This window comes from Carcharhinus amblyrhynchos, chromosome 4 (genome assembly GCF_965287045.1).
Source record: "Carcharhinus amblyrhynchos chromosome 4, sCarAmb.v2.hapA, whole genome shotgun sequence".
NCBI lineage: Eukaryota > Metazoa > Chordata > Chondrichthyes > Carcharhiniformes > Carcharhinidae > Carcharhinus > Carcharhinus amblyrhynchos.
The window spans coordinates 126,467,789-126,493,493 of record NC_137327.1 but is presented as its reverse complement, the minus strand read 5'-3'; the positions used below and the strand labels follow the sequence as shown (position 1 = coordinate 126,493,493).

The 25,705-nt window shown below is 45.7% G+C and overlaps 1 protein-coding gene across 1 annotated transcript in view; it reads right to left on the bottom strand.

Moving 5' to 3' along the window:
• LOC145342331 (mitogen-activated protein kinase kinase kinase kinase 4) overlaps positions 1-25,705 on the bottom strand; it is a 281,028-nt gene that overhangs the window by 4,977 nt on the left and 250,346 nt on the right. Inside the window, exons 28-29 of the mRNA XM_080187822.1 lie at positions 18,454-18,613; positions 2,260-2,399 (exon numbers count right to left, since the gene is read on the bottom strand). Coding sequence (XP_080043948.1) covers positions 2,260-2,399; positions 18,454-18,613 — 300 coding nt within the window. The remainder of the gene's footprint in view (positions 1-2,259; positions 2,400-18,453; positions 18,614-25,705) is intronic.

The window sequence follows — 25,705 nt, the reverse complement described above, 5'->3', positions numbered from 1 at the left end:
GCCGATCCAGCAATGCCCATGTCCCATGAAAGAATTAAAAAAAAAATCACCATACTGTGCACCTTGCTGCCCACCTGTACTTCCCACTCTGCCCCCCCCACAGTATGTTTTGAGGTGGCCTGCCTTTGGCAGGTGGTGGAATCTTCCAGTCCCGTCGCTGTCAATGGGGTTTCCCATGGATCACACTCTCCGGCACTGTGAAAGCTGCAATGTAGGGTCGCCGTCGGCAGGACAGGAAGATCCCGCTGGTGGGAATGGTTGAAAAATGCCCACACCGTGTTACATTATCATTCAATCACTGGGGCACCGTGGATCAAAATGTCAAAAATCACTGCAAGCCATTAAAGAACGGCAACCTTGGGTATTTACATCACGCTTCATTAAAATAAAGGCACTACATAAATTCACATTGTTGCTGTTGAAATATATGCGCTATCTTTGTAAGAGATAAATTCAAGAAAAAACTAGTATTTCGAATCCTTACAGTGCAGAAGGAGGCCATTTGGCCCATCAAGTCTGCACCAGCAACAATCCCACCCAGGCTCTAACCCTGTAACCCCACATATTTACCCTGCTAATCCCCCTGACACTGAGGGAGAATTTAGTCTGGTCAATCTACCCAACCTGCACATCTTTGGAGTGTGGGTGGAAACCGGAGCACCCAGAGGAAGCTGACACAGGGAGAATGTGCAAACTCCATACACACAGTCACCCGAGGCCGGAATCGAACCCGGGTCCCTGGTGCTGTGAAGCAGCAGCGCTAACCACTGTGCCGCCCCAGCAGTTATTTATTTAAAGCTTTCATCTCATAGAATCATTGAGCACAGAAAGAGGCCATTCAATCCATCGTGCTGTCCATCTAAAGGAGCTACCAATTAGTTCCATTCCCCTGCTCTTTCCCCATTGCCCTGCAAACACTTCCTCTTTGAGTGTTTATCCAATTGTGTTTTTAAAGCTATCATCAGATTTGCTTCTGTTACCCTTTCAGGCAGCACATTTCAGATGGCAACAACTTACTGTATAAACAAAACTCTTTTCACTTCTCCTCTGGCTCTTTAACCAATTATCCTAAATAATCTTCTCCCTCTGGTTACCAACTTAATACCCCAGTCTTTCTTTATCCAATCCGTCAAAACCCCTCTTAGTCTGTAAAGCCCAGCTAAGTCTCACTTTAGCATTCTGCACCCGAGGGAGAACAATCTGAGCTTTACTGGAGTCTCTCTTCATAACTGAAGTCCAGAATCCCCCCCGGTGCCATTCTTATATTACGTCGGAAATTGCAACAGCAAAGCTCCACAACAGCAATAAGGCATTTAGGCTGCTTTGAGGGGGAAGCATAATACTGTGGAGGCTTCAAATCTGAAATGAAAATAGCAAAGTGCTGGAACAGCTCAGCAGGTCTTCTTGGTTTTTCCTGTTTTTATAACCTGTTCTGAGGTTCTGTTTGAGTAGCGAGGGTTGGACAAATGCCAGGAGGACTCCTACAGTCTTCTTTGAATAGCATCATTGGATCTTTTCAACGTACCTCAATAGTGCTGCAATTTACCGTCACGCCTGAATAATGTCAGCCCTGACAATGCAGCAACCCCTCGGCCTTCATTGTTTTGTTTACTATTTTAATTTTGTTTTATTCATTAGTGAGACATGGGACGATAACCGGTCAGCACTTATTGCCCATCCCTAGATGCACTTGGAGGGCACTTGAGAGTCAACCACATTACTGGTGTCACATGTAGGCCAGACCAGGTAAGGACGGCAGATTTCCTTCCTTAAAGGAAATTATTGAACCCAGATGGGTTTTTCCGACAATCGGCAATGGTTTCCCAGTCATCAATAGATTCTTAATTCCAGATATGTTTTATTGAATTCAAATTCCACCATCTGCTGTGGTGGGATTCGAATCCGGGTCCTCAGAACATTAGTGGAGTTTCTGGATTAATAGTCTGGCAATAATACCACATCACCTCCCCATGTTGTATGTTTCAAATCCCTGGAATAGGATTCGAACCCACAACTTTCTGAATCAAGAGCTGCAAAGGAAAATGGAAGGAATTACTTGACCCAAAGCTTAGGAAAGGTGAAGGAAGTTAAGAGTACAGTTAAGTCCCTGGTGGGAACTCAGTGATGGTAAGCTGTCCACAGGAAGTATCAAAAATACACTAATAAAATGCCGTTGGTTAAATCAATGAACTCCGAAATCTCTGGGCCTGAGATAAACATTTGTACATGAATACAACACTCTGGATTCTGGTGACTTACCTTGTCATTTCTTTCACACAGAAATTTCAGCTTCTGGTCTTTCTTGTGCATAAACACTCCTGCAAGGCGCCCAGTCTCCACAGAACGTAGCTCGATTGCCTTCTCTCCCCAGCCCATTATGTGGTTTGATTGGATATATGCTACAAAACAAAAGTGAAATGTTCAATCCTTGCTGCCATTTCGATAATCTCAGAAATGTTTCTCCCTACTTTGTAAAAGAATCAATTTCCTTCCACCTTCCTTCACATGTCTCTTGAAGCTAGTAAGGCTTGCAACAAGCCTCCAGTTAACATCTCATCTTTATGATTTGAGTCCACGTGACTCTGTCTTGCGAGGCCATTCCTGAGGACGTTACTGTGGCTCTGGAGTCACATGTAGGCCAGACCGGGTAAGGACAGTGTAATGTCTTCAATCAGGTTGTTGAGGTAGTCCATTGGAGTATGAATTCCCTGGTTAAGGATGCGATTGATGGGCCAATCAGGGGGCCTTTGCCTGGTACTTAACCAATTCCTCTGACACCCCCAGATACAGGCTGTAGCACTCTGTATACTGCTGTTAGAGTTTGTAATTAAAGGGATTTTGGTGAAGGGACTTCTGCCTCCACAGACTTAGCACAGACGACAGATTTCCTTCCCTAAATGATATTAGCGAACGGGATGGGTTTTTACAACAATCGATGACAGTTAAGTAAAAATCAAATACTGCTGGAAATCAGAAATAAAAACAGAAAATGCTGGATAAACACAACAGGTCTGGCAGCATCAGTGAAGAGAGAAACAGAGTTAACATTTCAGGTCCATAAGACTCTTCCATAGAATCATAGAAACCTTACAGTGCAGAAAGAGGCCATTTGGCCCATCGAGTCTGCACCGACTACAATCCCACCTAGGACCTACCCTCTTATCCGTACATATTTACCCACTAATCCCTCTAACCTATGCATCTCACGACACTAAGGGGCAATTTTAGCATGACCAATCAACCTAACCCGCACAACTTTGGACAGTAGGGGGAAACCAGAGCACCCAGAGGAAACCCACGCAGGCACAAGGAGAACGTGCAAACTCCACATAGACAGTGACCCAAGTCAGGAATCGAACCCAGGTCCCTGGAGCTGTGAAGCAGCAGTACTAACCACTGTGCTACCGTGCCGCTCACATTAACGATAGTTGTCATGGCCACCACTACTAAAATTAGCTTTATAGTTTATCTTGTTAATTAAATTTAAATTCCACCAGCTGCCATACTAGGATTTGAATCCATGCCCCCAGGGCATTAGGCCTGGATTACTACTTCAGTGACATTATCACGATGCCACCATTACCATCAACAGTGCTTTCATTGAGGCAAAATATTTCACATCCAAACAGAAATGCCCTTAAGGGAGCAGTCATTCTTGTTTCCGTATAAAGGGCTTTGGGAGAATGTTGATGGAAAACTGTTCCCTCAACCCAGGAGTGAACTGAGTTCATTAAGTCCCTAAGCTACGAGCTTCCTCCTCACTGCAGTTTATGTTTGCAACAGTGTAAGTATGTCACTGATCTAACAGCGAGTTTAACATTTATTCATTTGTGTCACAAGTAGGCTGCTTGTCCAGGTGGACTGAGGGAGAATTTAGCATGGCCAATGCACCTAACCAGCACGTCTTTCAGACTGTGGGAGGAAACCGGAGCATCCAGAGGAACCCCAAGCAGACATGGGGAGAACGTGCAGACCCCACACAGACAGTGACCCAAGCCAGGAACTGAACCCACTGTGCCTTCATGGCAAGTGGGGACAGACAGAAGTTCCCATTAGTCACAAGCGCAAGCTGCTTACATATCCTCACACAAAAGGGGACTTGAGCAATCCGAGAATCCAAGATTTAAAAACACCAGGATTGCCTACATTTAGTAGTTTGCAGTGGAGCACTTTATAATATTAAATAGAGGAAACTCGATGGGTGGCATTCCAAAACCCAGATCCCTGCGTTTCCCCCTCCCTCCCCCCCCAACCCCCCCTCCACGCCACCAGCTTGTTAGCGTGTTTACGGTGATGCAGGCAGCCCACCACTGGCTGGTGGTAGGGTCTTCTGGTCCCACCGATGTCAATGGGGTTTCTCATTGTTTGCACCCACAACTGCTGAGGAACCAGTGGCGGGGGGGACAAAAGGTGGGGAGGGGAGGGGGTCGCTGTTGGCGGGACTGGAAGATCCTGCAGGCGGGAATGGCCACAAAATCCAACCCTATAAAATATTTGATAAAACAAACATTGATGATGATGGATAAGGATTGATGCTCTAATGGATCAAAGGACAGTGGAGCTAATACAGAGAAATCTGTTTGGTTTCACTGTATATTTTAACTTCCTGCAGTTCACATTCTATCCATTCATATCGCTGAATAATGAATAGGTCAATAAGATTTAAGTATATAAGTCCATAGAATCTGAAGTGCAGAAAGAGGCCATTCAGTCCATCAAGTTTGCAACAACTCTCAGAAAGAGCATCTGACCCAAGCCCTCCCTTCTGTCCTATCCTCCTAACCTTGTGCATTTACCGTGACCAATCCACCTAAGCTGCACATCTTTGGATTGTGGGACGAAACCGGAGTACCCGGAGGAAACCCATGCAGAGAATCTGCAAACTCCACACAGACAGCCACCCAAGATGTCTGGAATAAGCTGCCAGGAGTAGTAGAGGAGGGTCCAATTTTGTCTTTTAAAAAACGTTTTAGACAGTTACGTGGGTAAGATGGGTATAGAAGGATATGGGCCAGATGTGGGCAATTGGGACTAGCTTAGGGTTTAAAAAAAAGGGCAGCATGGACAAGGGCCTGTTTCCACGCTGTAAGTCTCTATGCCTCTAAGGCCGGAATTGAACCTGGGTCCCAGGTGCTGTGAAGCAGCAGTGCTAACCACTGTGTCACTGTGCAATGCCAATAAAAATTGGTTTTTTTAACTTTTGTATCCTGGATCTGTCGCCCCAATATCTATCCTGAAAGCAAACCAGCAGCTTTCCTCCAGATCAGTGATCATCTCTTACATTCAACGTCAGACAAGACTAATAAAAGCAAAATACAATTCCTTTGCCAGGAATGCGACTGACATTCTGATATCTAAAAAGTCCAAATATTGTGACAATAGAGCAGAACCTATGATTATCGAAAAGTTGCTAACGTTATATGCTGTTGTGCACTTATCTGGAAGTTTGTGCTTGAATTTAATTTCTTAAACATGGAAATATAATTTAAAAGACATCTAATGTAATTCTATAATCTTGAATATGGGATGGCCATCAAAAGTGAACAAAGAACAAAGAGAATTACAGCACAGGAACAGGCCCTTCGGCCCTCCAAGCCTGTACCGACCATGCTGCCCGACTGAACTAAAACCCCCTACCCTTCCGAGGACCATATCCCTCTATTCCCATCCTATCCAGACGCCCGTTAAAAGTCACTATCGTACCTGCTTCCAGTACCTCCCCCGGCAGCAAGATCCAGGCACCCATTGCCCTCTGTGTGAAAAACTTGCCTCGTACATCTCCTTTAAGCCTTAAACCTGTAAGTGCTGTTGTCATTGCCAGTATCCCTGGGTTGATAGTTCCGCTCACTAGGGATTGGAAACTCACTGTAGGAAGCATATAGCAGGAGTGTGGAAGGATATATTGATGTGGAGATGTCTTTATATGTGGAGGTGGGGAGGTGTCTTTGTATGCCCTGTTTGTGAATTGAAATCACCTGATGAAGGGGCAGCGCTCTGAAAGCTAGTGGCTCGTGCTACCAAATAAACCTGTTGGACTTTAACCTGGTGTTGTGAGACTTCTTACTAAGAATGTACTTACCAGGAGTAAGGGGTTACAAACATGGAGAGAGACTTGAAAAGTTAGTTTCTCAAAAGTGAGTGCCAATCAGTTTTACTGGTGATCTATGGTGGCTTTCAAGCTCATGAAGGGTAAACAGCGCTTGGTACCATTGATTGTTGAGGTGGTTGTGAGGCAATGCAATCACAAAACCAATAAGAGGGAGGTTAGAAAGACTTTTGTGACACAGTAGGGGATTATCATATGAAATTAATTGCCACAATTGGTTGTTGAAGTGAGGACCATAGAAGTCTTGATGAATGGAACATTACTGGGGAGAGAAACTAAATTGCTAAAACTTGACTATCACAACCCACCCCTCCCATCCCACCTCAACTTAATATAAATGTGTCTATGTCCAGTTTAAGTATGGCTAGCTCTGCTCCTGAGAAAGTCAATAATTATTTCATCGATTTAGATTTAACACCTCCAGCATCTGTTTCCTGGGGCTCAGCAGCTGAAGGGAGACAAGAAATAGGGTGGCACAGTGATGAGCACTGCTGCCTCCCAGCGCCTGGGACCCGATTTCAATTCCAATCTTGGGTGACTGTCTGCGTGGAATTTGCACTTTCTTCCCGTGTCTGCGTGGGTTTCCTCCGGATGCTCCGATTTCCCTCCACAATCCAAAGATGTGTGGGTTAGGTGGATTGGCCATACTAAATTGGAACTAGTGTCAAAGGGATTAGCAGGGTAAATGAGTGGGGTTACAGGAAAAGGGCCTGGGTGGGATTGTTGTTGGTACAAACTCAATGGGCTGAATGGCCTCCTTCTGTACTGCAGGGATTCTATAAACTGCTGGATTCAGCAGGTAGATGTTTTTGTAGCAATGCTTGTGGGTCAGGAGGAGAAATTATGCTTCCTGCCCAACCGTCAACAAAGCTCCCACAGTTTTCCGATATGGCACCCTCTATAATTGGCAGACTACCAGCCCTGTGATTTGATGATCATTTCCCGTAATCTCTTGGATACCCCATCCCGAGATACTCCAAACAACCCATGAGCTCTCCCTCTAACCCCCCTCACACAAACACTTTACCCCATTTGTAATCTCCTCCTCTTGCTATTGGTCCCATGCTCTGTACCTAACCTCACCAATCTTCTCTCATAGCCAACAAGGTCCCAGGGATGCTCAGCTGCTGTGTCCATGGGCCTAGTTGCCAATCAGCCTTGCAATATGGCCGCTTGCTGGGCAGAAAATGGAGTCAAAAAATTCTTATGAGGTCAAGTTACAGAAGTAGGTTATCGACCTGAAATGTTAACTTTTCTCTCTCTACAGATGTCAACTGATGAACTGAGTGGTTCTAGCATTTTCTGTTTCTTTATCAGATTTTCAGCAGCTGCAGTATTTGCCTTTTGTGAGGTAATTGATAACACGCTTTAAAAAATTCAAATGCGCCTGCAGGGGTGGCGATGGCCTAGTGATATTATCGTCAGACTATTAATCCAAAAACTCAGCTTATATTCTAGGGACCTGGGTTTGAATCCCACCATGGCAGATGGCGGAATTTGAATTCAATAAAAAATATCTAGAATCAAGAACCTACGGATGACCATGAAACCATTGTTGATTTTTGGAAAAACCCATCTGGTTCACTAAAGCCCTTTAGGGGAGGAAATCTGCCTTCCTTACCTGGTCTGGCCCACAAATGACTCCAAAGCCACAGCAATGTGGTTGACTCTTAGCTGCCGTCCAAGGGCAACTAAGGGGATGGGCAATAAATGCTGGCCAGCCAGTGATACCCCATAAATCAATGAAATAATGTCCTTTCGGAAAAGGAAATTTGCCACCCTTATCAAGTCTGGGATGGCACGGTGGCACAGTTGTTAGTGTTGCTGTGTCACAGTGTCAGGGACCTTGGTTCAATTCCCGACTTAGGACACTGTCTGTGTGGAGTTTTCAAGTTCTTACCATGTTTGCATGGGTTTCCTCTGAGTGCTCCTGTTTCCTCCCACTGTTTAAGTGTGCAGTGTGCAGGTTAGGTGCATTGGCCATGCTATATTCTCCCTCAGTGTACCCAAACAGGCGCCGGAGTGTGACAACTAGGGGATTTTCACAATAACTTCATTGTAGTGTTAATGTATGCCTACTTGCAACTGATAAATAAACTTTACTTTAACTTCACTGCAGTGTTAATGTAAGCCATTAACTTTAAATAAACTTTAAAACTGACCTATGTGTGACTGATCCCAAACCCCACGTTGACACTGAACTATCTTCAGAAGTGACCTGGTAAACCATTTTAATTATATCAATCATTAAGGGTAACTGGGGATGGCCAATTAATATGGTTCTTCGCAATATCCTAAGAATAATTTTTGAAAAGAACTTCTGGTTGAACAGGGTATGGTGAGAAATTTTAACAGTTATAGTTGCAACCGACAAGGTGCCACATTTGATTCCTGTGGGAAATTCTTTTGATTTGACTGAGAATTCCCACTGATAAGAAGACAGACAGAAGAATCAAACAAGACAAAGCTAAGGAACCATGAGTCACAGAGTTATTTCTGCCTCAGCAGCGCAAGCTTGCTCCTCAACCAGAAACCCCACAACTGCTGTCTTTTCCCTCAAAGTACATGAATTGTTGCCATGCCAACTGTGTCGTCGCTCAGTTTCATCAACAACAAATGACGCAGTGTGTAATGATGATCTGGGATTCCCTGCCTGAAAGAGTGGTGGAAACAGGTTCGACAATATGGTAATCAAATGGGAATTTGATATGCATTTGAGGAGCAAACAATTACCGGGTTACAGCTGGGAGGAGGGGGCGGCGCAGGGGGTCAGCACTTCTGCCTCACTGCTCCAGGGACCTGGGTTCAATTCCAACCTCGGGTGACTGTCTGTGTGGAGTTTGCACATTCTCCTCATGTCTGCGTGGGTTTCCTCTGGGTGCTCCGGTTTCCTCCCACAGTCCAAAGATATGCAGGTTAGGTAGATTGGCCATGCTAAATTCTCTCTTAGTGTCAGGGGATTAGTAGGGTAAATATGTGAGGTTATGGGGATAGGTGGGATTGTTGTCGATGCAGGCTCAATGGGCCAAAAGGCCTCCTTCTGCACTATAGGGATTCTATGAATTTCTAAGGAGTGGGATTAACTGGATAGTGGTTTCAAGGACTCATCACAGGCACAATGAACCCAATAGCCTCATTCATTCCTCAAGGATGGCTGCTAAATTTGCCCATGACACAAAGACAGGTAGGATAGTGAGAGTTTTGTTTTTAATTAATTCATGGGACGTGGGCATTGCTGGCCAGCATTTATTGCCCATCCCCAGTTGCCCTTGGAGGGTAGTTGAGAATCAACCACATTGCTGTAGCTCTGGAGTCACATGTAGGCCAGACCCAGGTGAAGATGGCAAAATTCCCTCCCTAAAGGACATGATTGAACCAGATGGGTTTTTCCGACAATCATTTCACGGTCATCAGTAGATTCTTAATTCCAGATATTTTTTGTGAATTCAAATTCCACCACTTGCCGTGGTGGGATTCGAACCTGGGTCCCCAGAACATTAGCTGAGTTTTTGTATTATGCCAATTATACCACTTGCCATCACCGTTGATGGAGTCGGTTGGGGGGGGGTGGTAGGTGGTGGAACAAAGGGATGTAAATTGGTTAGTTGAGTGGGCAAAGATTTGGCAAATGGCATATAATGTAGGAAAGTGGAAATTATCCAGGAAAAGAAAGGATAAATGGAGAGAGATTGCACAACTCTGAGGTGAAGGGGAGTCTAGGGGCTCTGGTTCTTGAAGCACAAAAGACTAGTGTGAAGGTACAGCAAGAAATTAAGAAAGTTAAGAGAATGTTATCATTTATTGCAAGGGGAATTGAATGCAAAAGTAGGAAGGTTATGTTTCAGTTATACAGGGCATTATACTGGGTGAAACAACGTCTCCAGTACTGTGTACAATATTTGCCTCCTTATTTGAGGAAAGATGTAAATGTGTTGGAAGCATTTCAGAGAAGATTTATTAGGCTAATACCTGGAATGGGTGGGTGGCCTTATGAGGAAAGGTTGAACAAGTTAGGCATGTATACGCTGGAGTTTTAGAAGAGTAAGAGGCAACTTAAGGTCCTGAAGAGTCTTCACAGGGTGGATGTAGAGAAGATATTTCCTCTTGTGGGAGAATCTGTTATTGTTTAAAAATAAGGGGTCGCCCATTTTGGAGAAAAGCAACAAAAAAAACTTTTCTCTCAGAGTTGTCAGTCTTTGGAACTGTCTTCCTCAAAAGACAGTTTGAGGATCTTTGAATAGTTTCTAAGACAGGATAGATTCTTGATAAACAAGAGGGTGAAAAATTATTGGATGTAGTTGGAAAAATGGAGTTGAGGTAACAATCAAATCAGCCATGATCTTATTGAATGGCAGAGAAGGCTTGATGGGCTAAGTGGCCTATTACTGCTCCTAATTTGAATGTTTGAATGTTTGAACGTTTGAGGACTCTGGGTCTGTACTCGTTGGAGTTTAGATGGATGAGGGGGGGATCTTATTGAAACTTACAGGATACTATGAGGTCTGGACAGAGTGGACGTGGAGAAGATGTTTCCCCTAGTAGGAAAAACTAGAACCAGAGGGCATAACCTCAGGCTAAAGGGACGATCCTTTAAAACAGAGATGAGGCAGAATTTCTTCAGCCAGAGAGTGGTGAATCTGTGGAACGTTTTGCTGCAGAAGGCTGTGGAGGCCAGGTCATTGAGTGTCTTTGAGACCGAGATAGATAGGCTCTTGATTAATAAGGGAAAAAACAGGAGAATGGGGATGAGAAAAATATCAGCCATGATTGAATGGTAGAGCAGACTTGATGGGCTGAGTGGCCTAATTCTGCTCCCAGGTCTTATGGTCTTATATTCTGTGTAAGCAAAACTGGAAAGCAAAGAACAACACTGCAGGCCCGATGGTCAAAAAGGACCGTAGGAGGAGAGGTAATAAGCCGTGGATAACGAAGGAGGTGAAGGAAAGTGTTGAATTAAAAGCGGAGGCGTTTAGAGTAGCTAAGAGTAGTGGGCAAGAAGAGGATTGGGAGAGGTTTAAATGTCAACAAAGATTGACAAAGAAGTTGATAAAGAAGGGTAGGAGAAACTATGAAGCTGGGCTAGCGCTTAATATAAAAAAGGATAGCAAGAGTTTTTATAAATATATAAAAAGGAAGAGGCTGGCTAGGGTGAACGTTGGTCCCTTAGAGGATGAGAAGGGGGGAATTAGTGGTAGGGGATGGGGAAATGGCTGAGGTCTTGAATAACTTTTTTGTTTCGGTCTTCATGGAGGAAGACGTGAATAATTTGCCGGGTGTTAGCGATGGAAAGGTGGTAGGACTGGAGGGTCTCGATGACATTACTGTTACTAGAGAGGTGGTGCTCGACAGACTGGAGGGGCTGATTGTGGACAAGTCCCCAGGACCGGATGGAATGCATCCGAGGGTCCTGAAAGAAATGGCGGAGGTGATAGTGGATGCCTTGGTGGTTATTTTCCAGACGTCGCTGGATTCCGGGGAAGTGCCGGAAGATTGGAAAACGGCTAATGTTACGCCGTTGTTTAAGAAGGGTGGCAGGCAAAAGGCGGGGAATTATAGGCCTGTTAGTTTAACGTCTGTTGTAGGTAAAATGTTAGAATCCGTCATCAAGGAGGAAATAGCGAGGCATCTTGAGGGGAACTGCTTGATAGAGCAGACGCAGCACGGTTTCGTTAAAGGGAAGTCGTGTCTGACAAATTTACTGGAGTTCTATGAGGATGTGTCTAGGGCAGTGGATAGAGGAGAGCCGGTGGATGTAGTCTTTCTTGATTTTCAGAAGGCGTTTGACAAGGTGCCTCACAAGAGGTTATTGCAGAAGGTCAGGGGGCATGGAGTTGGGGGTAGGGTGTTAGTGTGGATAGAGGACTGGTTGTCAAATAGGAGGCAGAGAGTGGGGGTCAGTGGGTGCTATTTGGATTGGCGGATGGTGACTAGTGGAGTGCCCCAGGGGTCGGTGCTGGGGCCTCAGCTATTTACCATTTATATAGATGATCTGGAGGAGGGAACCGAGTGTAGGGTGTCGAAATTTGCTGATGACACCAAAATTGGTGGAAAGGCAAATTGTGCGGAGGGTGGGGAGAGTCTACAGAAGGATCTAGATAGGCTGGGCGAATGGGCCAGGAAATGGCAAATGGAATTTAATGTTGGCAAGTGCGAGGTGTTCCACTTTGGTAGGAATAATGGTAGGAAGGATTATTACTTACGTGGAGAAAAACTGCAGCAGACGACGGTGCAGAGGGATCTCGGGGTCCTTGTGCATGAGTCGCAAAAACCCAGCTTGCAGGTGCAGCAGGTGGTCAGGAAGGCGAATGGGATGCTGGCCTTCATCGCGAGGGGGATTGAATATAAAAGTAGGGAGGTCTTGCTGCGGCTGTATAGGGCATTGGTGAGGCTGCAGCTGGAGTACTGTGTGCAGTTTTGGGTGCCGTACTTACGCAAGGATATTTTGGCCTTGGAGGGAGTGCAGAGGAGGTTTACTAGGCTGATGCCAGAGTTGAGGGGGTTGAGCTATGAGGAGAGGCTGAATAAATTAGGCTTGTACTCGTTAGAGTTTAGAAGAATGAGGGGAGATCTCATTGAGACGTATAATGGGATGGATAGGATAGAGGTGGAGAGACTCTTCCCGCTCAGAAAGGATAGTAGGACTAGGGGGCACAGCCTCAAGATAAAGGGGGGGCGGTTTAGAACGGAGTTGAGGAGGAACTTCTTCACTCAAAGGGTGGTGAATCTCTGGAATTCTCTGCCCGTTGAAGTGGTGGAGGCTACCTCGCTAAATATTTTTAAGACGCGGGTTGATGGGTTTTTGATAAGAGAGGGGATTAAGGGTTATGGGGAGAGGGCGGGAATGTGGAACTGAGCTACGACAGATCAGCCATGATCTTATTGAATGGCGGGGCAGGCTCGAAGGGCTAGTTGGCCTACTCCTGCTCCTATTTCTTATGTTCTTATGTTCTTACAAGTGGTACTATATCAGGACATATGAAAAGATAGCAAAACATAATGAGAATTGTTCGTCACCTAGCTTTGGGTGAACATACAGAAAAGGAAGAATGTGCAGGGCTACAGGAAGAAGGCAGGGGAGTAACTCTAGTTAATTTGCCACTCTGGAGGGCCAGCACTGGCATGATAGGCTGAATGGCTTCCTTCTGCACTGTAACAGTTCTGCAATAAAACTTAAGAAATAGGAGCAGGATTTGATTTGATTGATTATTGTCATGTGTATTCAAATACAATGAAGAATATTGTTTCTTGCGCTCTATGCAGACAAAACATCCAGTTGCTAGAGTACATCGGGGAGAAGGAAAGGGGCGGGTGCAGGCTGAGGTGGAGCAGACCATATGGTCTGTCAGGCCTGCTCCCCCATTCAATATGACCATGACTGATATTAGGTTTCAACTCCATTTTCCTGTCCGTTCGCTGTGTCCTCCAATTTCCTGAGACACCAAACCTCTCTTTGCCTCAACATCTAATATATTCAACGGTGGAGCATCCACAACCCTCTGGGGCAGGAAACTCCAAAGATTTACAACCCTTTGAGTGAAAAACTTCTTCCTCCTTCCAGTACTAGCTGATTGACCCCTTATCCTGAGACTGTTGAAGATTCCCAGAGGAAGCCAGCTCTTAGTGTCTACGCTGTCAAACCTCTTCAGAATTTTCCATGCTAAATTCATTCAGGATGTGTAGGTTAGGGGGATTATTGGGGTAAATACATGGAGTTATGGGGAAAGAGCCTAGGTGGGATACTGTGGGGAAGAGTTGGTACACACTCGATGGGCCAAATAGCTTCCTTCAGCACTGCAAGGATTCTATGATTCTATGATTTTACTGAATGGCAGAATTGACCTTGCTCTTTCTCTACACCCTAGCTATGACTGTAACACTGCTTTGTGCACTCTCTCTTTTCCTTCTCTATGAATGGTATGCTTTGTCTGTATAGTGTGCAAGAAACAATACTTTTCACTGTATACTAATACATGTGACAATAATAAATCAAATCAAATTTAAATAAGTCTTGATAGGAGTTGACTTGGATCACAGGACATAGGAGCAAAAATGGGCCATTTGGCCCATCAAATCTGCTCCATCACTCATTGAGCTCATGAATGATCCGATGGGATAATCTTCAAGTGCACTTCCCCAACTTATCCCCCATTATCTTTGAAAGACTCTTGAGGTGACTCTGTTTTTCTCTGCAATGTTGTTGGGTGGCCTGTTGAATGTCTTCCAGCGTTTCCTGTTTGTAAAATTGTTTTACGAGATAGCTTCATTTATTGCACTGTTTTGTGCTGTGATTAAAATGCAGCATAGGAATATGAGTCCAATCAGACAGATTCTAAACTAGCTCCGTAATCGCTCTTCTCTCCAGGGACCGCTGTCTCACTAACAGTGTAGCCGCAAATAATCATCCGTGCCAACCCAGGTTATGTATCTTTGCTCACCCAACTGCTTTTCCCCATCAAACATAGCACCATGGGATCTGGTAGGAAAATCTGGGAAAGCAACAGGAAGATCATAGAATTCCTACAATGCAGAAGGAAGCCACATGGCCTATCGAGTCTGCACTGACCACAATCCTATCCCCATAACCCCACTCATTTACCCTGCTAATCCCCCTGTCACTAGGCTCAATTTAGCATGGCCACACAGACAGTCACCCAAGGGCAGAATTGAACCCGGCTCCCTGGCGCTGTGAGGCAGCAGTGCTAACCACTGTGCCACCGTGCCGCCAGGGAGAAATGAAGTATTGGCATTGCTTGAGTTTATAAAGTTGAAAGCTCCATTTTCTGACCCATGGGGAATATAAAACCATAGAATTCCTACAGTATAGAAAGAAGCTATCTGGCCCATTGCGTCTGTATCGACTCTCTGAAAGAATATCTCACTCACCCGAGGGCCGGACTCAAAATTTGGTAGTCCAGTTAGAGGCCCGTTGACGTTGGGCAGGATTTTCCAGACTCGGGGCAGTTGCACCCATGGAAACTAATGAGCCACTACAATGTAACTTCAAAAAGTGAAATCTTAAACTTCAGTCAATATTAAAACAGTTTGCTGCCTGGGTTCTTGCTGTCCATTTTCTCAAGCCTGTTGGCCAATGCTATGACGGGAATCTTGAGCTGGCCTTTATGGACACCAGTTAATGTTAGCCTTGTCTAATGGGCATCCTTCCTACCTCTGAGTCGGAATGCCGTTAGTCCCAGTTCCATAACAGAGGGCTTAGCATTTCCTGTCCCTACTGAGGGAGTGCTGCACTGTCAAAGGTGCCACCTTTTGGATGAGACATTAATATGAGACTCCGTCTGACCTCTCCAATGGATGTAAAAGATCTACCATAGAAAGCATTCTTTCTGGTTGTATCACAGCTTGGTGCGGCTGGTCAAGGCTGCAAGAAACTACAAAGTGTCATAAACGAAGCCCAGTCCATCACGCAAACCAGCCTCCCATCTATTGACGCTATCTACATTTGTCATTGCCTGGAAAAGCAGCCAGCAGACTAAAGGACCCCACGCACCCTGGACATACTCTCTTCCACCTTCTTCCATCGGGAAAAAGATACAAAAGTCTGAAAACATGTACCAGCCAACTCAAGAACAACTTCTTCCCTGCTGCCATCTGACTTTTGAATGGACCTAACTTATATTAAGCTATTCTTACTCTTCACCCGATCTGTAATGGCAACACTATATTCTGCACTGTCTCCTTTCCTGCTGTCCCCTGTGTTCTATGACGGTGTGTTTTGTTTGTATAGAATGCTAGATACTTTTCACTGTATCCCAATACATGTGACAATAATGAATCAAATCAAATCAAATCAACGATCCCAAAGGAGAACATAGGAGTTCTCCCTGGCCAATATTTATCCCTCCACCAACATCACTACAAAACACTATTGTTAAGAAAGCTCACCAAAGCCTCTATTTCCCCCCCTCGGGAGGCTAAGGATATTCGTCATGTCTGTTATGACTCTCAACAACTTTTACAGATGCACCATAGAAAGCATTCTTTCTGTTGTATCACAGCTTGGTATGGCTTCTCTCTGCCCCAGACCACAAGAAACTAGAAAGAAGAACTAGAAACTAGAAACGTGAATGAAGCCCAATCCATCACGCAAACCAGTCTCCCTTCCACTGATTCTGTCTATATTTCCCTCTGCCCTCGGAAAAGCAGCCAGCATAATCACCAGACATACACTCTTCCACCTTCTTCTGTCGGGCAAAGGATACAGAAGTCTGAGATCACGTACAAACCCACTCAAGAACAACTTCTTCTCTGCTGCCATCAGACTTTTGAATGGACCTACCTCGCATTAAGTTGATCTTTCTCTACACCTTAGCTGTGACTGTAACAGTACGTTCTGTTTCCTCTCCTTTCCTTCTCTATATACAGTTTGCTTTGTCCGTATAGAGCGCAAGAAACAATACTTTTCACTGTATACATGTGACAATAATAAAGCAAATCAAAAACAGATTATCTGCTCATTTTCACATTGCTGTTGCAGAGAGTTTGTTATGTGTAAACTCGTTGCTGCATTTGCCACGTTATAGCAGTGGCTACGCTTTCAAAACTATTTCATTGGCAGAAAGGTGCTTTGGCATTTCCTGAACTTCTGATGGGTGTCATTAAGGGCAATTCTTTCTTTCCATTACCCAGGCTGACAACTGCTTTTGAGGTCACTGGCGGGATGAGCAAGTCTGGAGCGAGAGTCTTAAATCTATCCAAGTGGGCTCATTTCTCTTTGCAGCATTCAGTTACAGTACAAAAAAGGGAAAACAAATGAGGCTATCTTGTGAAAAGACAATAAATCTGAAAACACTTGAAAGCACACAGCAGGTCAGCCAGCATCCGTACGGAGTCAAATAGGATCATTTAAACAAGATGCGATTGGATCGCATGGGAAGTTAAAACTTCTAAAAATTTCCAATCTGACCCCAGCCTGTCTCGAACTGACCCAATTCCATGAGGGAAAGACCTTTAATAGAATCATAGAATCCCTGCCGTGCAGAAGGAGGCAATGCAGCCTGCCCTGACAACAATCCCACCCAGACCCTATCCCCGTATCCCCCTGCTAAATCCCCCTGACACTAAGGGTCAAATCAGCATGGCCAATCAACCAAATCTGCACATCGCAGGAGTGTGGGAGGAAACCGGAGCACCCGGAGGAAACCCACGCAGAGGGAATTTTCACAGTCACTTCATTGCAGTGTTAATGTAAACCGGCTTGTGACACGAATTAATAAAATAGTGGGGCAAAATTTGAAATTCAATCTCAGTCATTCTAAAATCAGGAGGCACTTTGATCACAGAAAGGTTAGTCAGAAATTTTGAACTCTCTTTCCCCGAAGACCTGTGGATGTTGGATCAATCGGAGCTGTTTTATTTAGAAAAGAGAACAACAGAAGTTTTTGCATTTACATAGCACCTTTTACAAGCTCAGAGCAACAGGGAGAACTCTGCACAGACAGTGACCCGAGGCCTGAACTGAACCCGGGTCCCTGGCACTGTGAGGCAGCAGTGCTCACCACTGTGCCACCGTGCTGGCCCTTTACAGTGGTGCATGTGGGTGTCAGAAGGAGCATGAGTTTCCTCTAGGCTCGACTAGCTCACCCACTCCCAGCTCCAAGATCTCTCACCTCTCCCAAACCCCTACCCTCATCCCCACCACAACCTCTGTCTGCTTTGTCCACTTGCTCTTGTGCCGAAGAACTTCCAAACTGCCAGCCTGAGAATCGGGAGGGAACGCTGCACCGGATCTTTCTTTGGCAAGACCTCCTGCAGTTAAAAACTGCAGACCGCCTGCGCGACCCCCTGTTTCCAAGTTCCACAGTCTTTCCCCTGCCAGTGTTCCTCTTGTTCCTCTCTGCACAGGGACCTTGGGTCTTACTGAGTCTTTCCAGCTTTATTTTCTGCTTTATTTTGGATTTACAGCATATATTGCTTGATCTTTCTTTAAAAGGATGCGGGGGTTGATGCGAAACACTGCAAGTAACATTCGGAGGGGAGCACCACGGCTCTGTGTTAAAACAATTACGTAGCACATGGATTTGTGAATTATTTAGAAGTTTCCCTTGGGAGAGAGCTGGTGAGTGAGAGACGACAGCCACCCACAAACATTTTTAAATATTCAAAGGCATGCGGGAGTTGAAATAAAAAGCACTGATCTGTGTAAGGGAGAGAAGCTAACATGTGGGTAGATACAAGACTAGATATTTAGTAAGTATGCGGCTGAATTCCCCTCGTACAGATCAGCAAGTGACTTTTTGAGAAGGAAATAGGTGTGGGAGGAAGGAGGCAGGATTGACACTGAGAAATAAAGCGCTCTTCTGTCAACAAAGAGCTGGAAAGTGTACACATACCAATCGAAGTGGGCATCTCTCCCCACTGCACGACCATCTCCTTGGTGATCCGACCGTAGGTGTTTATGTAGACCCCTTCATCCTCGTAGCAAACCAACAGCTCCATCCCATTAGTGTTTGGAAGGATAATAATTGCATGCGGATGAATGCTGCCCTGAATCTGAATGAAGGTTCACGTGAAAAACATTACTATTTAGTCAGGGGGATATTTAAAACAAAAATCACTCCACATGCAAATACACTCATGCTAGAAAAACACACTGGTCACACAGGAAAGCACCACAACATATTAGGCATCAGAATTCGCAAGTGTTACAATAACGAAGTCTCAGATTTGTCTCTTTTGTTAAAAAAAAAGCAAAGTCTCATCTGCAGCAAACAGACCCAGTTTCTACTTGCCAGCCTGCAGGTGTTTGAGTTGAAGCCAGAAGCCCATTCTTCAGCCACGACTATCCTGAGCATCAGAACAGGCATCCACAGTCGGAGGGCAATTCTCATCCGCTGCCTTGTTATTCTCATGAGGGTGAGTGTGATGAAGGCAGGAGAGTGCTTGAATTTCAATCGCTGCGCCTTCAGACAAAACTGGAGCACTTGACAGCGAGCCAGCTTAATAAAGGCTTGCTCTCCATCAGGTGATTCCCAAAACAAGATACCCTACTGCCAGAGCAGGCCCCACAAGCTGCATACTGTGTAACATCAGTGGGAGGAGGTGGGGTGGGTGGCGGGAGGAGGAGGGAGGGGTGCTTTATTTTTAGAGCCTCATAAAGCAGTCAGATTGTAAAGCTGGCACTCTGGTAATAAGGAGGACAGATCAACTAATCAATCTGCCTCAACCTCTCGAGCTGCACAATCTGTGTCGGGGAAAGTTAACTGTTTCATTCAGTCTGTGCTGTGTAGGACAATCGGGAGGATAAAGTTGGCTGACTCCAGCTGGCAAAATCACTGCTTTCACCAGGTGCGATGGTAAACTCTCATCTATCATTCTTTCTGGAGAATCCCTACGATGTGCAGCGAGTGGGCGGCACAGTGGTTAGCACTACTGCCTCACGGTGCCAGGACCTGGGTTCCATTCCCGGCTTGGGTCACTGCCTGTGCGGAGTCTGCACATTCTCCCCATGTCTGCATGGGTTTCCTCCAGGTGCTCCGGTTTCCTCACACAGTAAAAAAAATGTGCTTTTTAGGTGCATCGGCCGTGCTAAATTCTCCCTCAGTGTACCCGAACAGGTGCCGGAGTGTGGCGGCTAGGGATTTTTCACAGTCACTTCATTGCAGTGTTAATGTAAACCTACTTGTGACACGAATTAATAAAATAGTGGGGCAGAATCTGAAATTCAATCTCAATCATTCTAAAATCAGGAGGCACTTTGGTCACAGAAAGGTTAGTCAGAAACTTTGAACTCTCTTTCCCCGAAGACCTGTGCATGTTGGATCAATTTTATTTAGAAAAGGGAACAACAGAAGTTTTTGCATTTATATAGCACCTTTTGCAAGCTCAAGGCAGCACAATGTGTCTTACAGACCAGGGCGCCACTGTTGTAGTCTAGGCCAATTTGAGCACAGTAAGGTCCCCCCAGTAGTGATAATGACAAGATAACAGCCGGAATTTTCCAGCTTTCCACGCCAGCAGGATTCTCCAATCCTGCCGGCAGTGCACCCCCACCCGTGGGTTTCCCACCAGCACGGGGTGACATCGGTGGGAATTCTCATTGACAGCAGTGGGATTGGAGAATCCTGCCGCTAGCAAACAACGCGCCACCTCCCACTGGCGGGAAATATGCAACTGGGAGGCTGGACGATCTTGTCCAACATGTTGCAGTGGCATTAGTTGTGGGCAGAACTTCCTGGCTTAGTGGTGCCACAGGACTTTTTATCTTGAGGTGGGAAGACGGGGTCTCGTTTTGACATCTCATTGGAAGACAGTGGCTCCAGCAGCACAGCACCCCTTCAGTACTCCATCGGAGTGCCTGTCTGGAATACCTGTTCAAGTCCCTGGGGAAAGGTACTTGAACCCACAACTGTCTGACTAACAATGACAGCGCAATGAGCCGATGCTGACAGAGTTATGGATATCGGAGAATATGAAGCAACAGGTGGGTGAATGGGTTTGAAGAGGAGATCAGCAATCACTTTACTAAATGTCAGGAGTGGCTCAAAGCGTTGAAAGGCCCACTCATGCTCCTGTGAGAGGTACAACGCCTGGATAATTGAGAGTTATCAATGAACGTTGTTCTCAGAATAAATTAATTCCACATGAATAGCCCGCCATTCAACTTTAGTGCGGGGAATATCGACTTCCTGCAGGAAAGCAGCAACACTTATTTAAATGCAACATTAAATACAGCCAAATACAGCTGTACGGTCACACAGTGGGCAGCACTGCTGCTTCACAGCGCCAGAGACCTGGGTTCAATTCCGGCTTTGAGTCTGTGTGGAATTTGCTCATTCTCTGCGTGGGTTTCCTCCGGGTGCTCCCGTTCCCTCCCATAGTCCAAAGTTGTGTGGCTTAGCTGGATTGGCCACACTAAATTGCCCCTCAGTGTCAGGGGGACCACAGGCTAAATAAGTGAAGTTACGGGAATGAGGCCTGGGTGGGATTGTGGTCAGTGCAGATTCAATGGGCCAAATGGCCTCCTTCTGCACTGTAGGATTCTAAAGCTCTGGAACTACCTTCTTACACTTCTCAGCCTCACTTCCTCCTTTAAGACGCTTCCTAAAACTACATTTTACCCATTGGGAATATCTCCTTATGTGGCAAAGACACCAAGTTATGTCTCTTAATCTTCTGCTGAGTAGCCTTGGCCCATTTTACTACACTACAGATGCTATATAATGGAAAGTTGTTGTTGTCTACCCTTTTCAATTCAAAGTCACTGAATTCAAGCTGTATGACACAATTTGTCAGCTTTATACACAACACCACGAAGAAACCGATTTTGAAAAATGTTGTTTTAAAGTTTATTTATTAGTGCCACAAGTAGGCTTACAATAACTCTGCAATGAAGATACTGTGAAAATCCCCCATCGCCACAATTCCCTGTTCGGGTACACTGAGGGAGAATTGAGCATGGCCAATGCACCTAACCAGCACATCTTTCAGACTTTGAGAGGGAACTGGAGCACCTGGAGGAAACCCATACAGGCACGTGGAGAATACAGGCTCTGCACAGACAGTGACCCGAGCCGGGAATTGAATCCAGGTCTCTGACGCTGTGAGGCAGCAGTGCTAACCACTGTGCTACTGTCTTACATCTGCAATCAGAAGTTAGGAATGACTATTAGAGATATTTGTGGATGAAAGCGTAGTTCACAAAATGCCCGACCGTTCATTTTAGAGAAATGTGGGCAATAATGTCTTTTAAATACATTAAACTTCCTTTGAATCTTCCAGAGATAAAACTCTGAAGTCAAACAGACTAAAAGCATCAGAGGGAGTTTTCCTGTCCCGCTTGCCACGGGATTCATGACTGGCGGGGGAGGAGGGGAGGGGGTGGTGGACCATGTAAAGGTCCGTTGACCTTGGGCAGGATTTTCCAGTTTTGGGCTGAGGGGAGTTGGAAAATCCCACTTGTTAACCCTGTTTTTATCTCTCCACAGATGCTGCCAGACCTGCTGAGTGTATCCAGTATTTTCTACTTCTTTTTCATTGACTCATGCAAACCGTGACTTTATCCTTGATTCTAAAGGCCTTTAAAACAGCTGAATGCACCCTGCCAATTTTGCACTGGATAGATTAGCTCCTAGGAAAAAGTGATGGATTGGGAGGCAAAACATATGAAATAAATAGAAACTCTACAGTGGGGAAGGAAGGCATTTGGCCCATTGAGTCTGCACCAACTCTCCAAAAGAGCATCCCATCCAGACCCCTTCATATACCTGTAATCCCGCACATTGGCTAGTTCACCTAACCTGTGTGTTTTTGGACTGTGGAAGGAACCTGGAGCACCCGGTTCTCCCACGCAGACACGGGGAGAACATGCAAATTCCACACACAGTCACCCAAGGCCAGAAGTGAACCTGGTCCTTGGTGCTATGCGTCAGTAGTGCGATCCACTGTGCCACCATGCTGCTCCATTGTGGGGAATCAGTGAGTCAGTGCGAGAGTTTGGGAAAATGGAATAGTGATGGTATGTGAGCGGGGGTTGCACATTAAGCATGGAAGTTTGAAATGCACAGCTTCGGTTACCACATGCCGTTTGTGAGCTGAGCAATGATGTGTTAACAAAAGTTAATTGCAGGGCAGGTGCGGGAGTGAGTCAAATTCTCACCTCCCACAGTGCTCAGTGACAGACAGGGACAAACCCTAAATAAATTCAGTCAAGCATCCTTTGTGTACATTGCAAAACATTAACAGAATTTGGTAAAAGGAAGCGCGGTGTAAGCAGTTACTTGCCGTCGGTCATCAATATTGATTGTTACTGAACACTGGAGATACCAAAAGTTTCAATTTTTCACTGGTAATTAAATCAGGTGACATTTCTCTACCACTCCTTCAATGAGTTAACCTGCTTCAGAGAAAGAATGGGCAGAGAAATCTCACATGGATGGGTAAGCATTGGTTTATGATTATTATCAGTAATCAGTTGCAGTCTTGCCAAAAAATCCCCACGATACAGGCTTTTAGGGCCATTGTGTCTGTAACCGACTACAATCCCACCCAGGCCCTATTCCCATAACCCTCATTTACTCTGCTAATCCCACTGGCATTAGAGTCAATTTAGCATGGCCAATCAACCTAACCCGCACACCTTCGGACTAATTGATTATATAAGTTGTTTTATCAGCTTACTGCAAGACTCAATGTTGAAGTTCATTTACTATTTATTAATATCACAAGTAGACTGACATGAACACTGCAATGAAGTTACACTCTGGCGCCTGTTCGGACACACTGAGGAAGAATCTAGCATGGCCAATGAACCTAACCAGCACGTCTTTCAGACCCATGGAGATGCCGGGAGAATGTGAAGATTCCGCAGAGACAGTGACCCAAACCAGGAATTGAACCTGGGTCCCTGGCGCTGTGAGGCAGCAGTGCTGAACACTGTGCCACCGTGACAGCCCAATATGGAACTGATCCTCAGAAATCTCATTTTCAATAAAGTAGCCAATGTCAGGCTCGACAGCAGCGGAGAAACGACAGATGGAGGGGAGAATTGCCAGCCAGGGTTTCAACGCAACCATTCATCATTAGGATATGGGTATCACTGACAATGCTGACATTTGGGGCGGCACGCTGGCACAGTGGTTAGCACTGCTGCCTCACAGCTCCAGGGACACAGGTTCAATTCTGGCCTTGGGGGACTGCCTGTGTGGAGTTTACACATTCCAGCTACCCTAGCATGGGTTTCCTCCTGGTGCTCTGGTTTCCTCCCACAGTCCAAAGATGTGCAGGTTAGGTGGATTGGCCATGCTAAATTGCCCCTTTGTGTCGGGGGGGATTAGCAGCATAAATACATAGGGTTAATGGGGTAGGGCCTTGGTGAAATTGTGGTCAGTGCAGACTCGATGGGCCGAATGGCCTCCTTCTGTACTGTGGAGATTCTATTGCTCGGGAGAGGTCTGATATAACTGAGTGACTGGCTGGGATGATTCAGAGGTCATCAACCACGTTAATGTGGACACTAAAGGCTCATATCGGTGAGACATTGGTGAGCCAGATTTTACTGCAAAACAACAGCGCCGTGGGCACTGACTGATACTGGCATCTAATTTCGAGATATTCCAACACTGAATTCAAATTCCCAAAGCGCCAGGGTGAAATTTGAACCCGCATTAGTGTATGGCCACCCTCTGCCAGGCTTCTCTTTATTGCTGGCTACTATTTCCTCGATGGTGTTGCAAAGTGTGCCCAGAGGTGCACTGAATAAGGACATGAAGTTTCCCCGTTGTCAAATATCTCTTTAGTACGCACTCTGCAATTTCACACAAGGACCGGCACTTCAGCAAAGCAGCAAGTTCACGCATTTTAATCAAACTTCGACCCAAACTCAGAGGAAGAGGAAGACAATTAACAGAAACGTCCTTGATTGCACTGAGCACCTAACTGTGATGTAGGAAGCACATAACTCCCAGATGCTGCGTGAATACTGGTTAGCATAGAGCCTGCCTAAAAATTACTTTTAGGAGGCCAAGCATTGATAAGAATAAATTAGCATATTGCCTTGAAAAACGTACAGCAGGAAAGGAGGCCATTCAGCCCACTGCATGTGTGCTGACTCATTTGAGGGGCAGTTCCAGTTAGCCCCCTATGGCCTTGCAATTTTTTTTCCTCCTTCAGTTATGTGGAACACCACAGAGATTAGCACTGCTGCCTCCAAGCTCCAGGAACCTGAGGTTTGATTCTGGCCTTGGCTGAATGTGTGGAGTTTGTACGCTCTACCCGTGTCTGCATGGGTTTTCTCCGGGTGCTCCAGTTTCCTCCCACAGTCTGAAAGATGTGCTAGTTAGGTGCATTGGCCATGCTAAATTCTCCCTCAGTGTACCCAAATAGGCGCCAGAGTGTGGATTGCGGTGTTAATGTAAGTCTACTTGTGACACTAATAAATAAACTTTAAACTGTTCAGATAAATCTTTTCTGTACCCTCTCCAAAGCCTTCACATCCTTCCTGAAGTGTGATGTCCAGAATTGGACTGAGAGGCCAGAATTTTACCGGCTTGCCCGCCCCGAGGATCGGAGCGGGCGAGGGATGGAGCATGGGAAGGTCTGTTGACCTCTGGTGGGAATTTACAGTTTCGGGTTGAGCAAGCCAGCCTGCAGGTGCAGCAGGTGGTCAGGAAGGCGAATGGGATGCTGGCCTTCATAGCGAGGGGGATTAAATATAAAAGTAGGGAGGTCTTGCTGCAGCTGTATAGGGCATTGGTGAGGCCGCAGCTGGAGTACTGTGTGCAGTTTTGGTCGCCGCACTTACACAAGGATATTTTGGCCTTGGAGGGAGTGCAGAGGAGGTTTACTAGGCTGATACCGGAGTTGAGGGGGTTGAGCTATGAGGAGAGGCTGAATAAACTAGGCTTGTACTCGTTAGAGTTTAGAAGAATGAGGGGAGATCTCATTGAGACGTATAAGATAATGAATGGGATGGATAGGATAGAGGTGGAGAGACTCTTCCCGCTCAGAAAGGACAGTAGGACTAGGGGGCACAGCCTCAAGATAAAGGGGGGGTGGTTTAGAACGGAGTTGAGGAGGAACTTCTTCACTCAAAGGGTGGTGAATCTCTGGAATTCTCTGCCCGTTGAAGTGGTGGAGGCTGCCTCG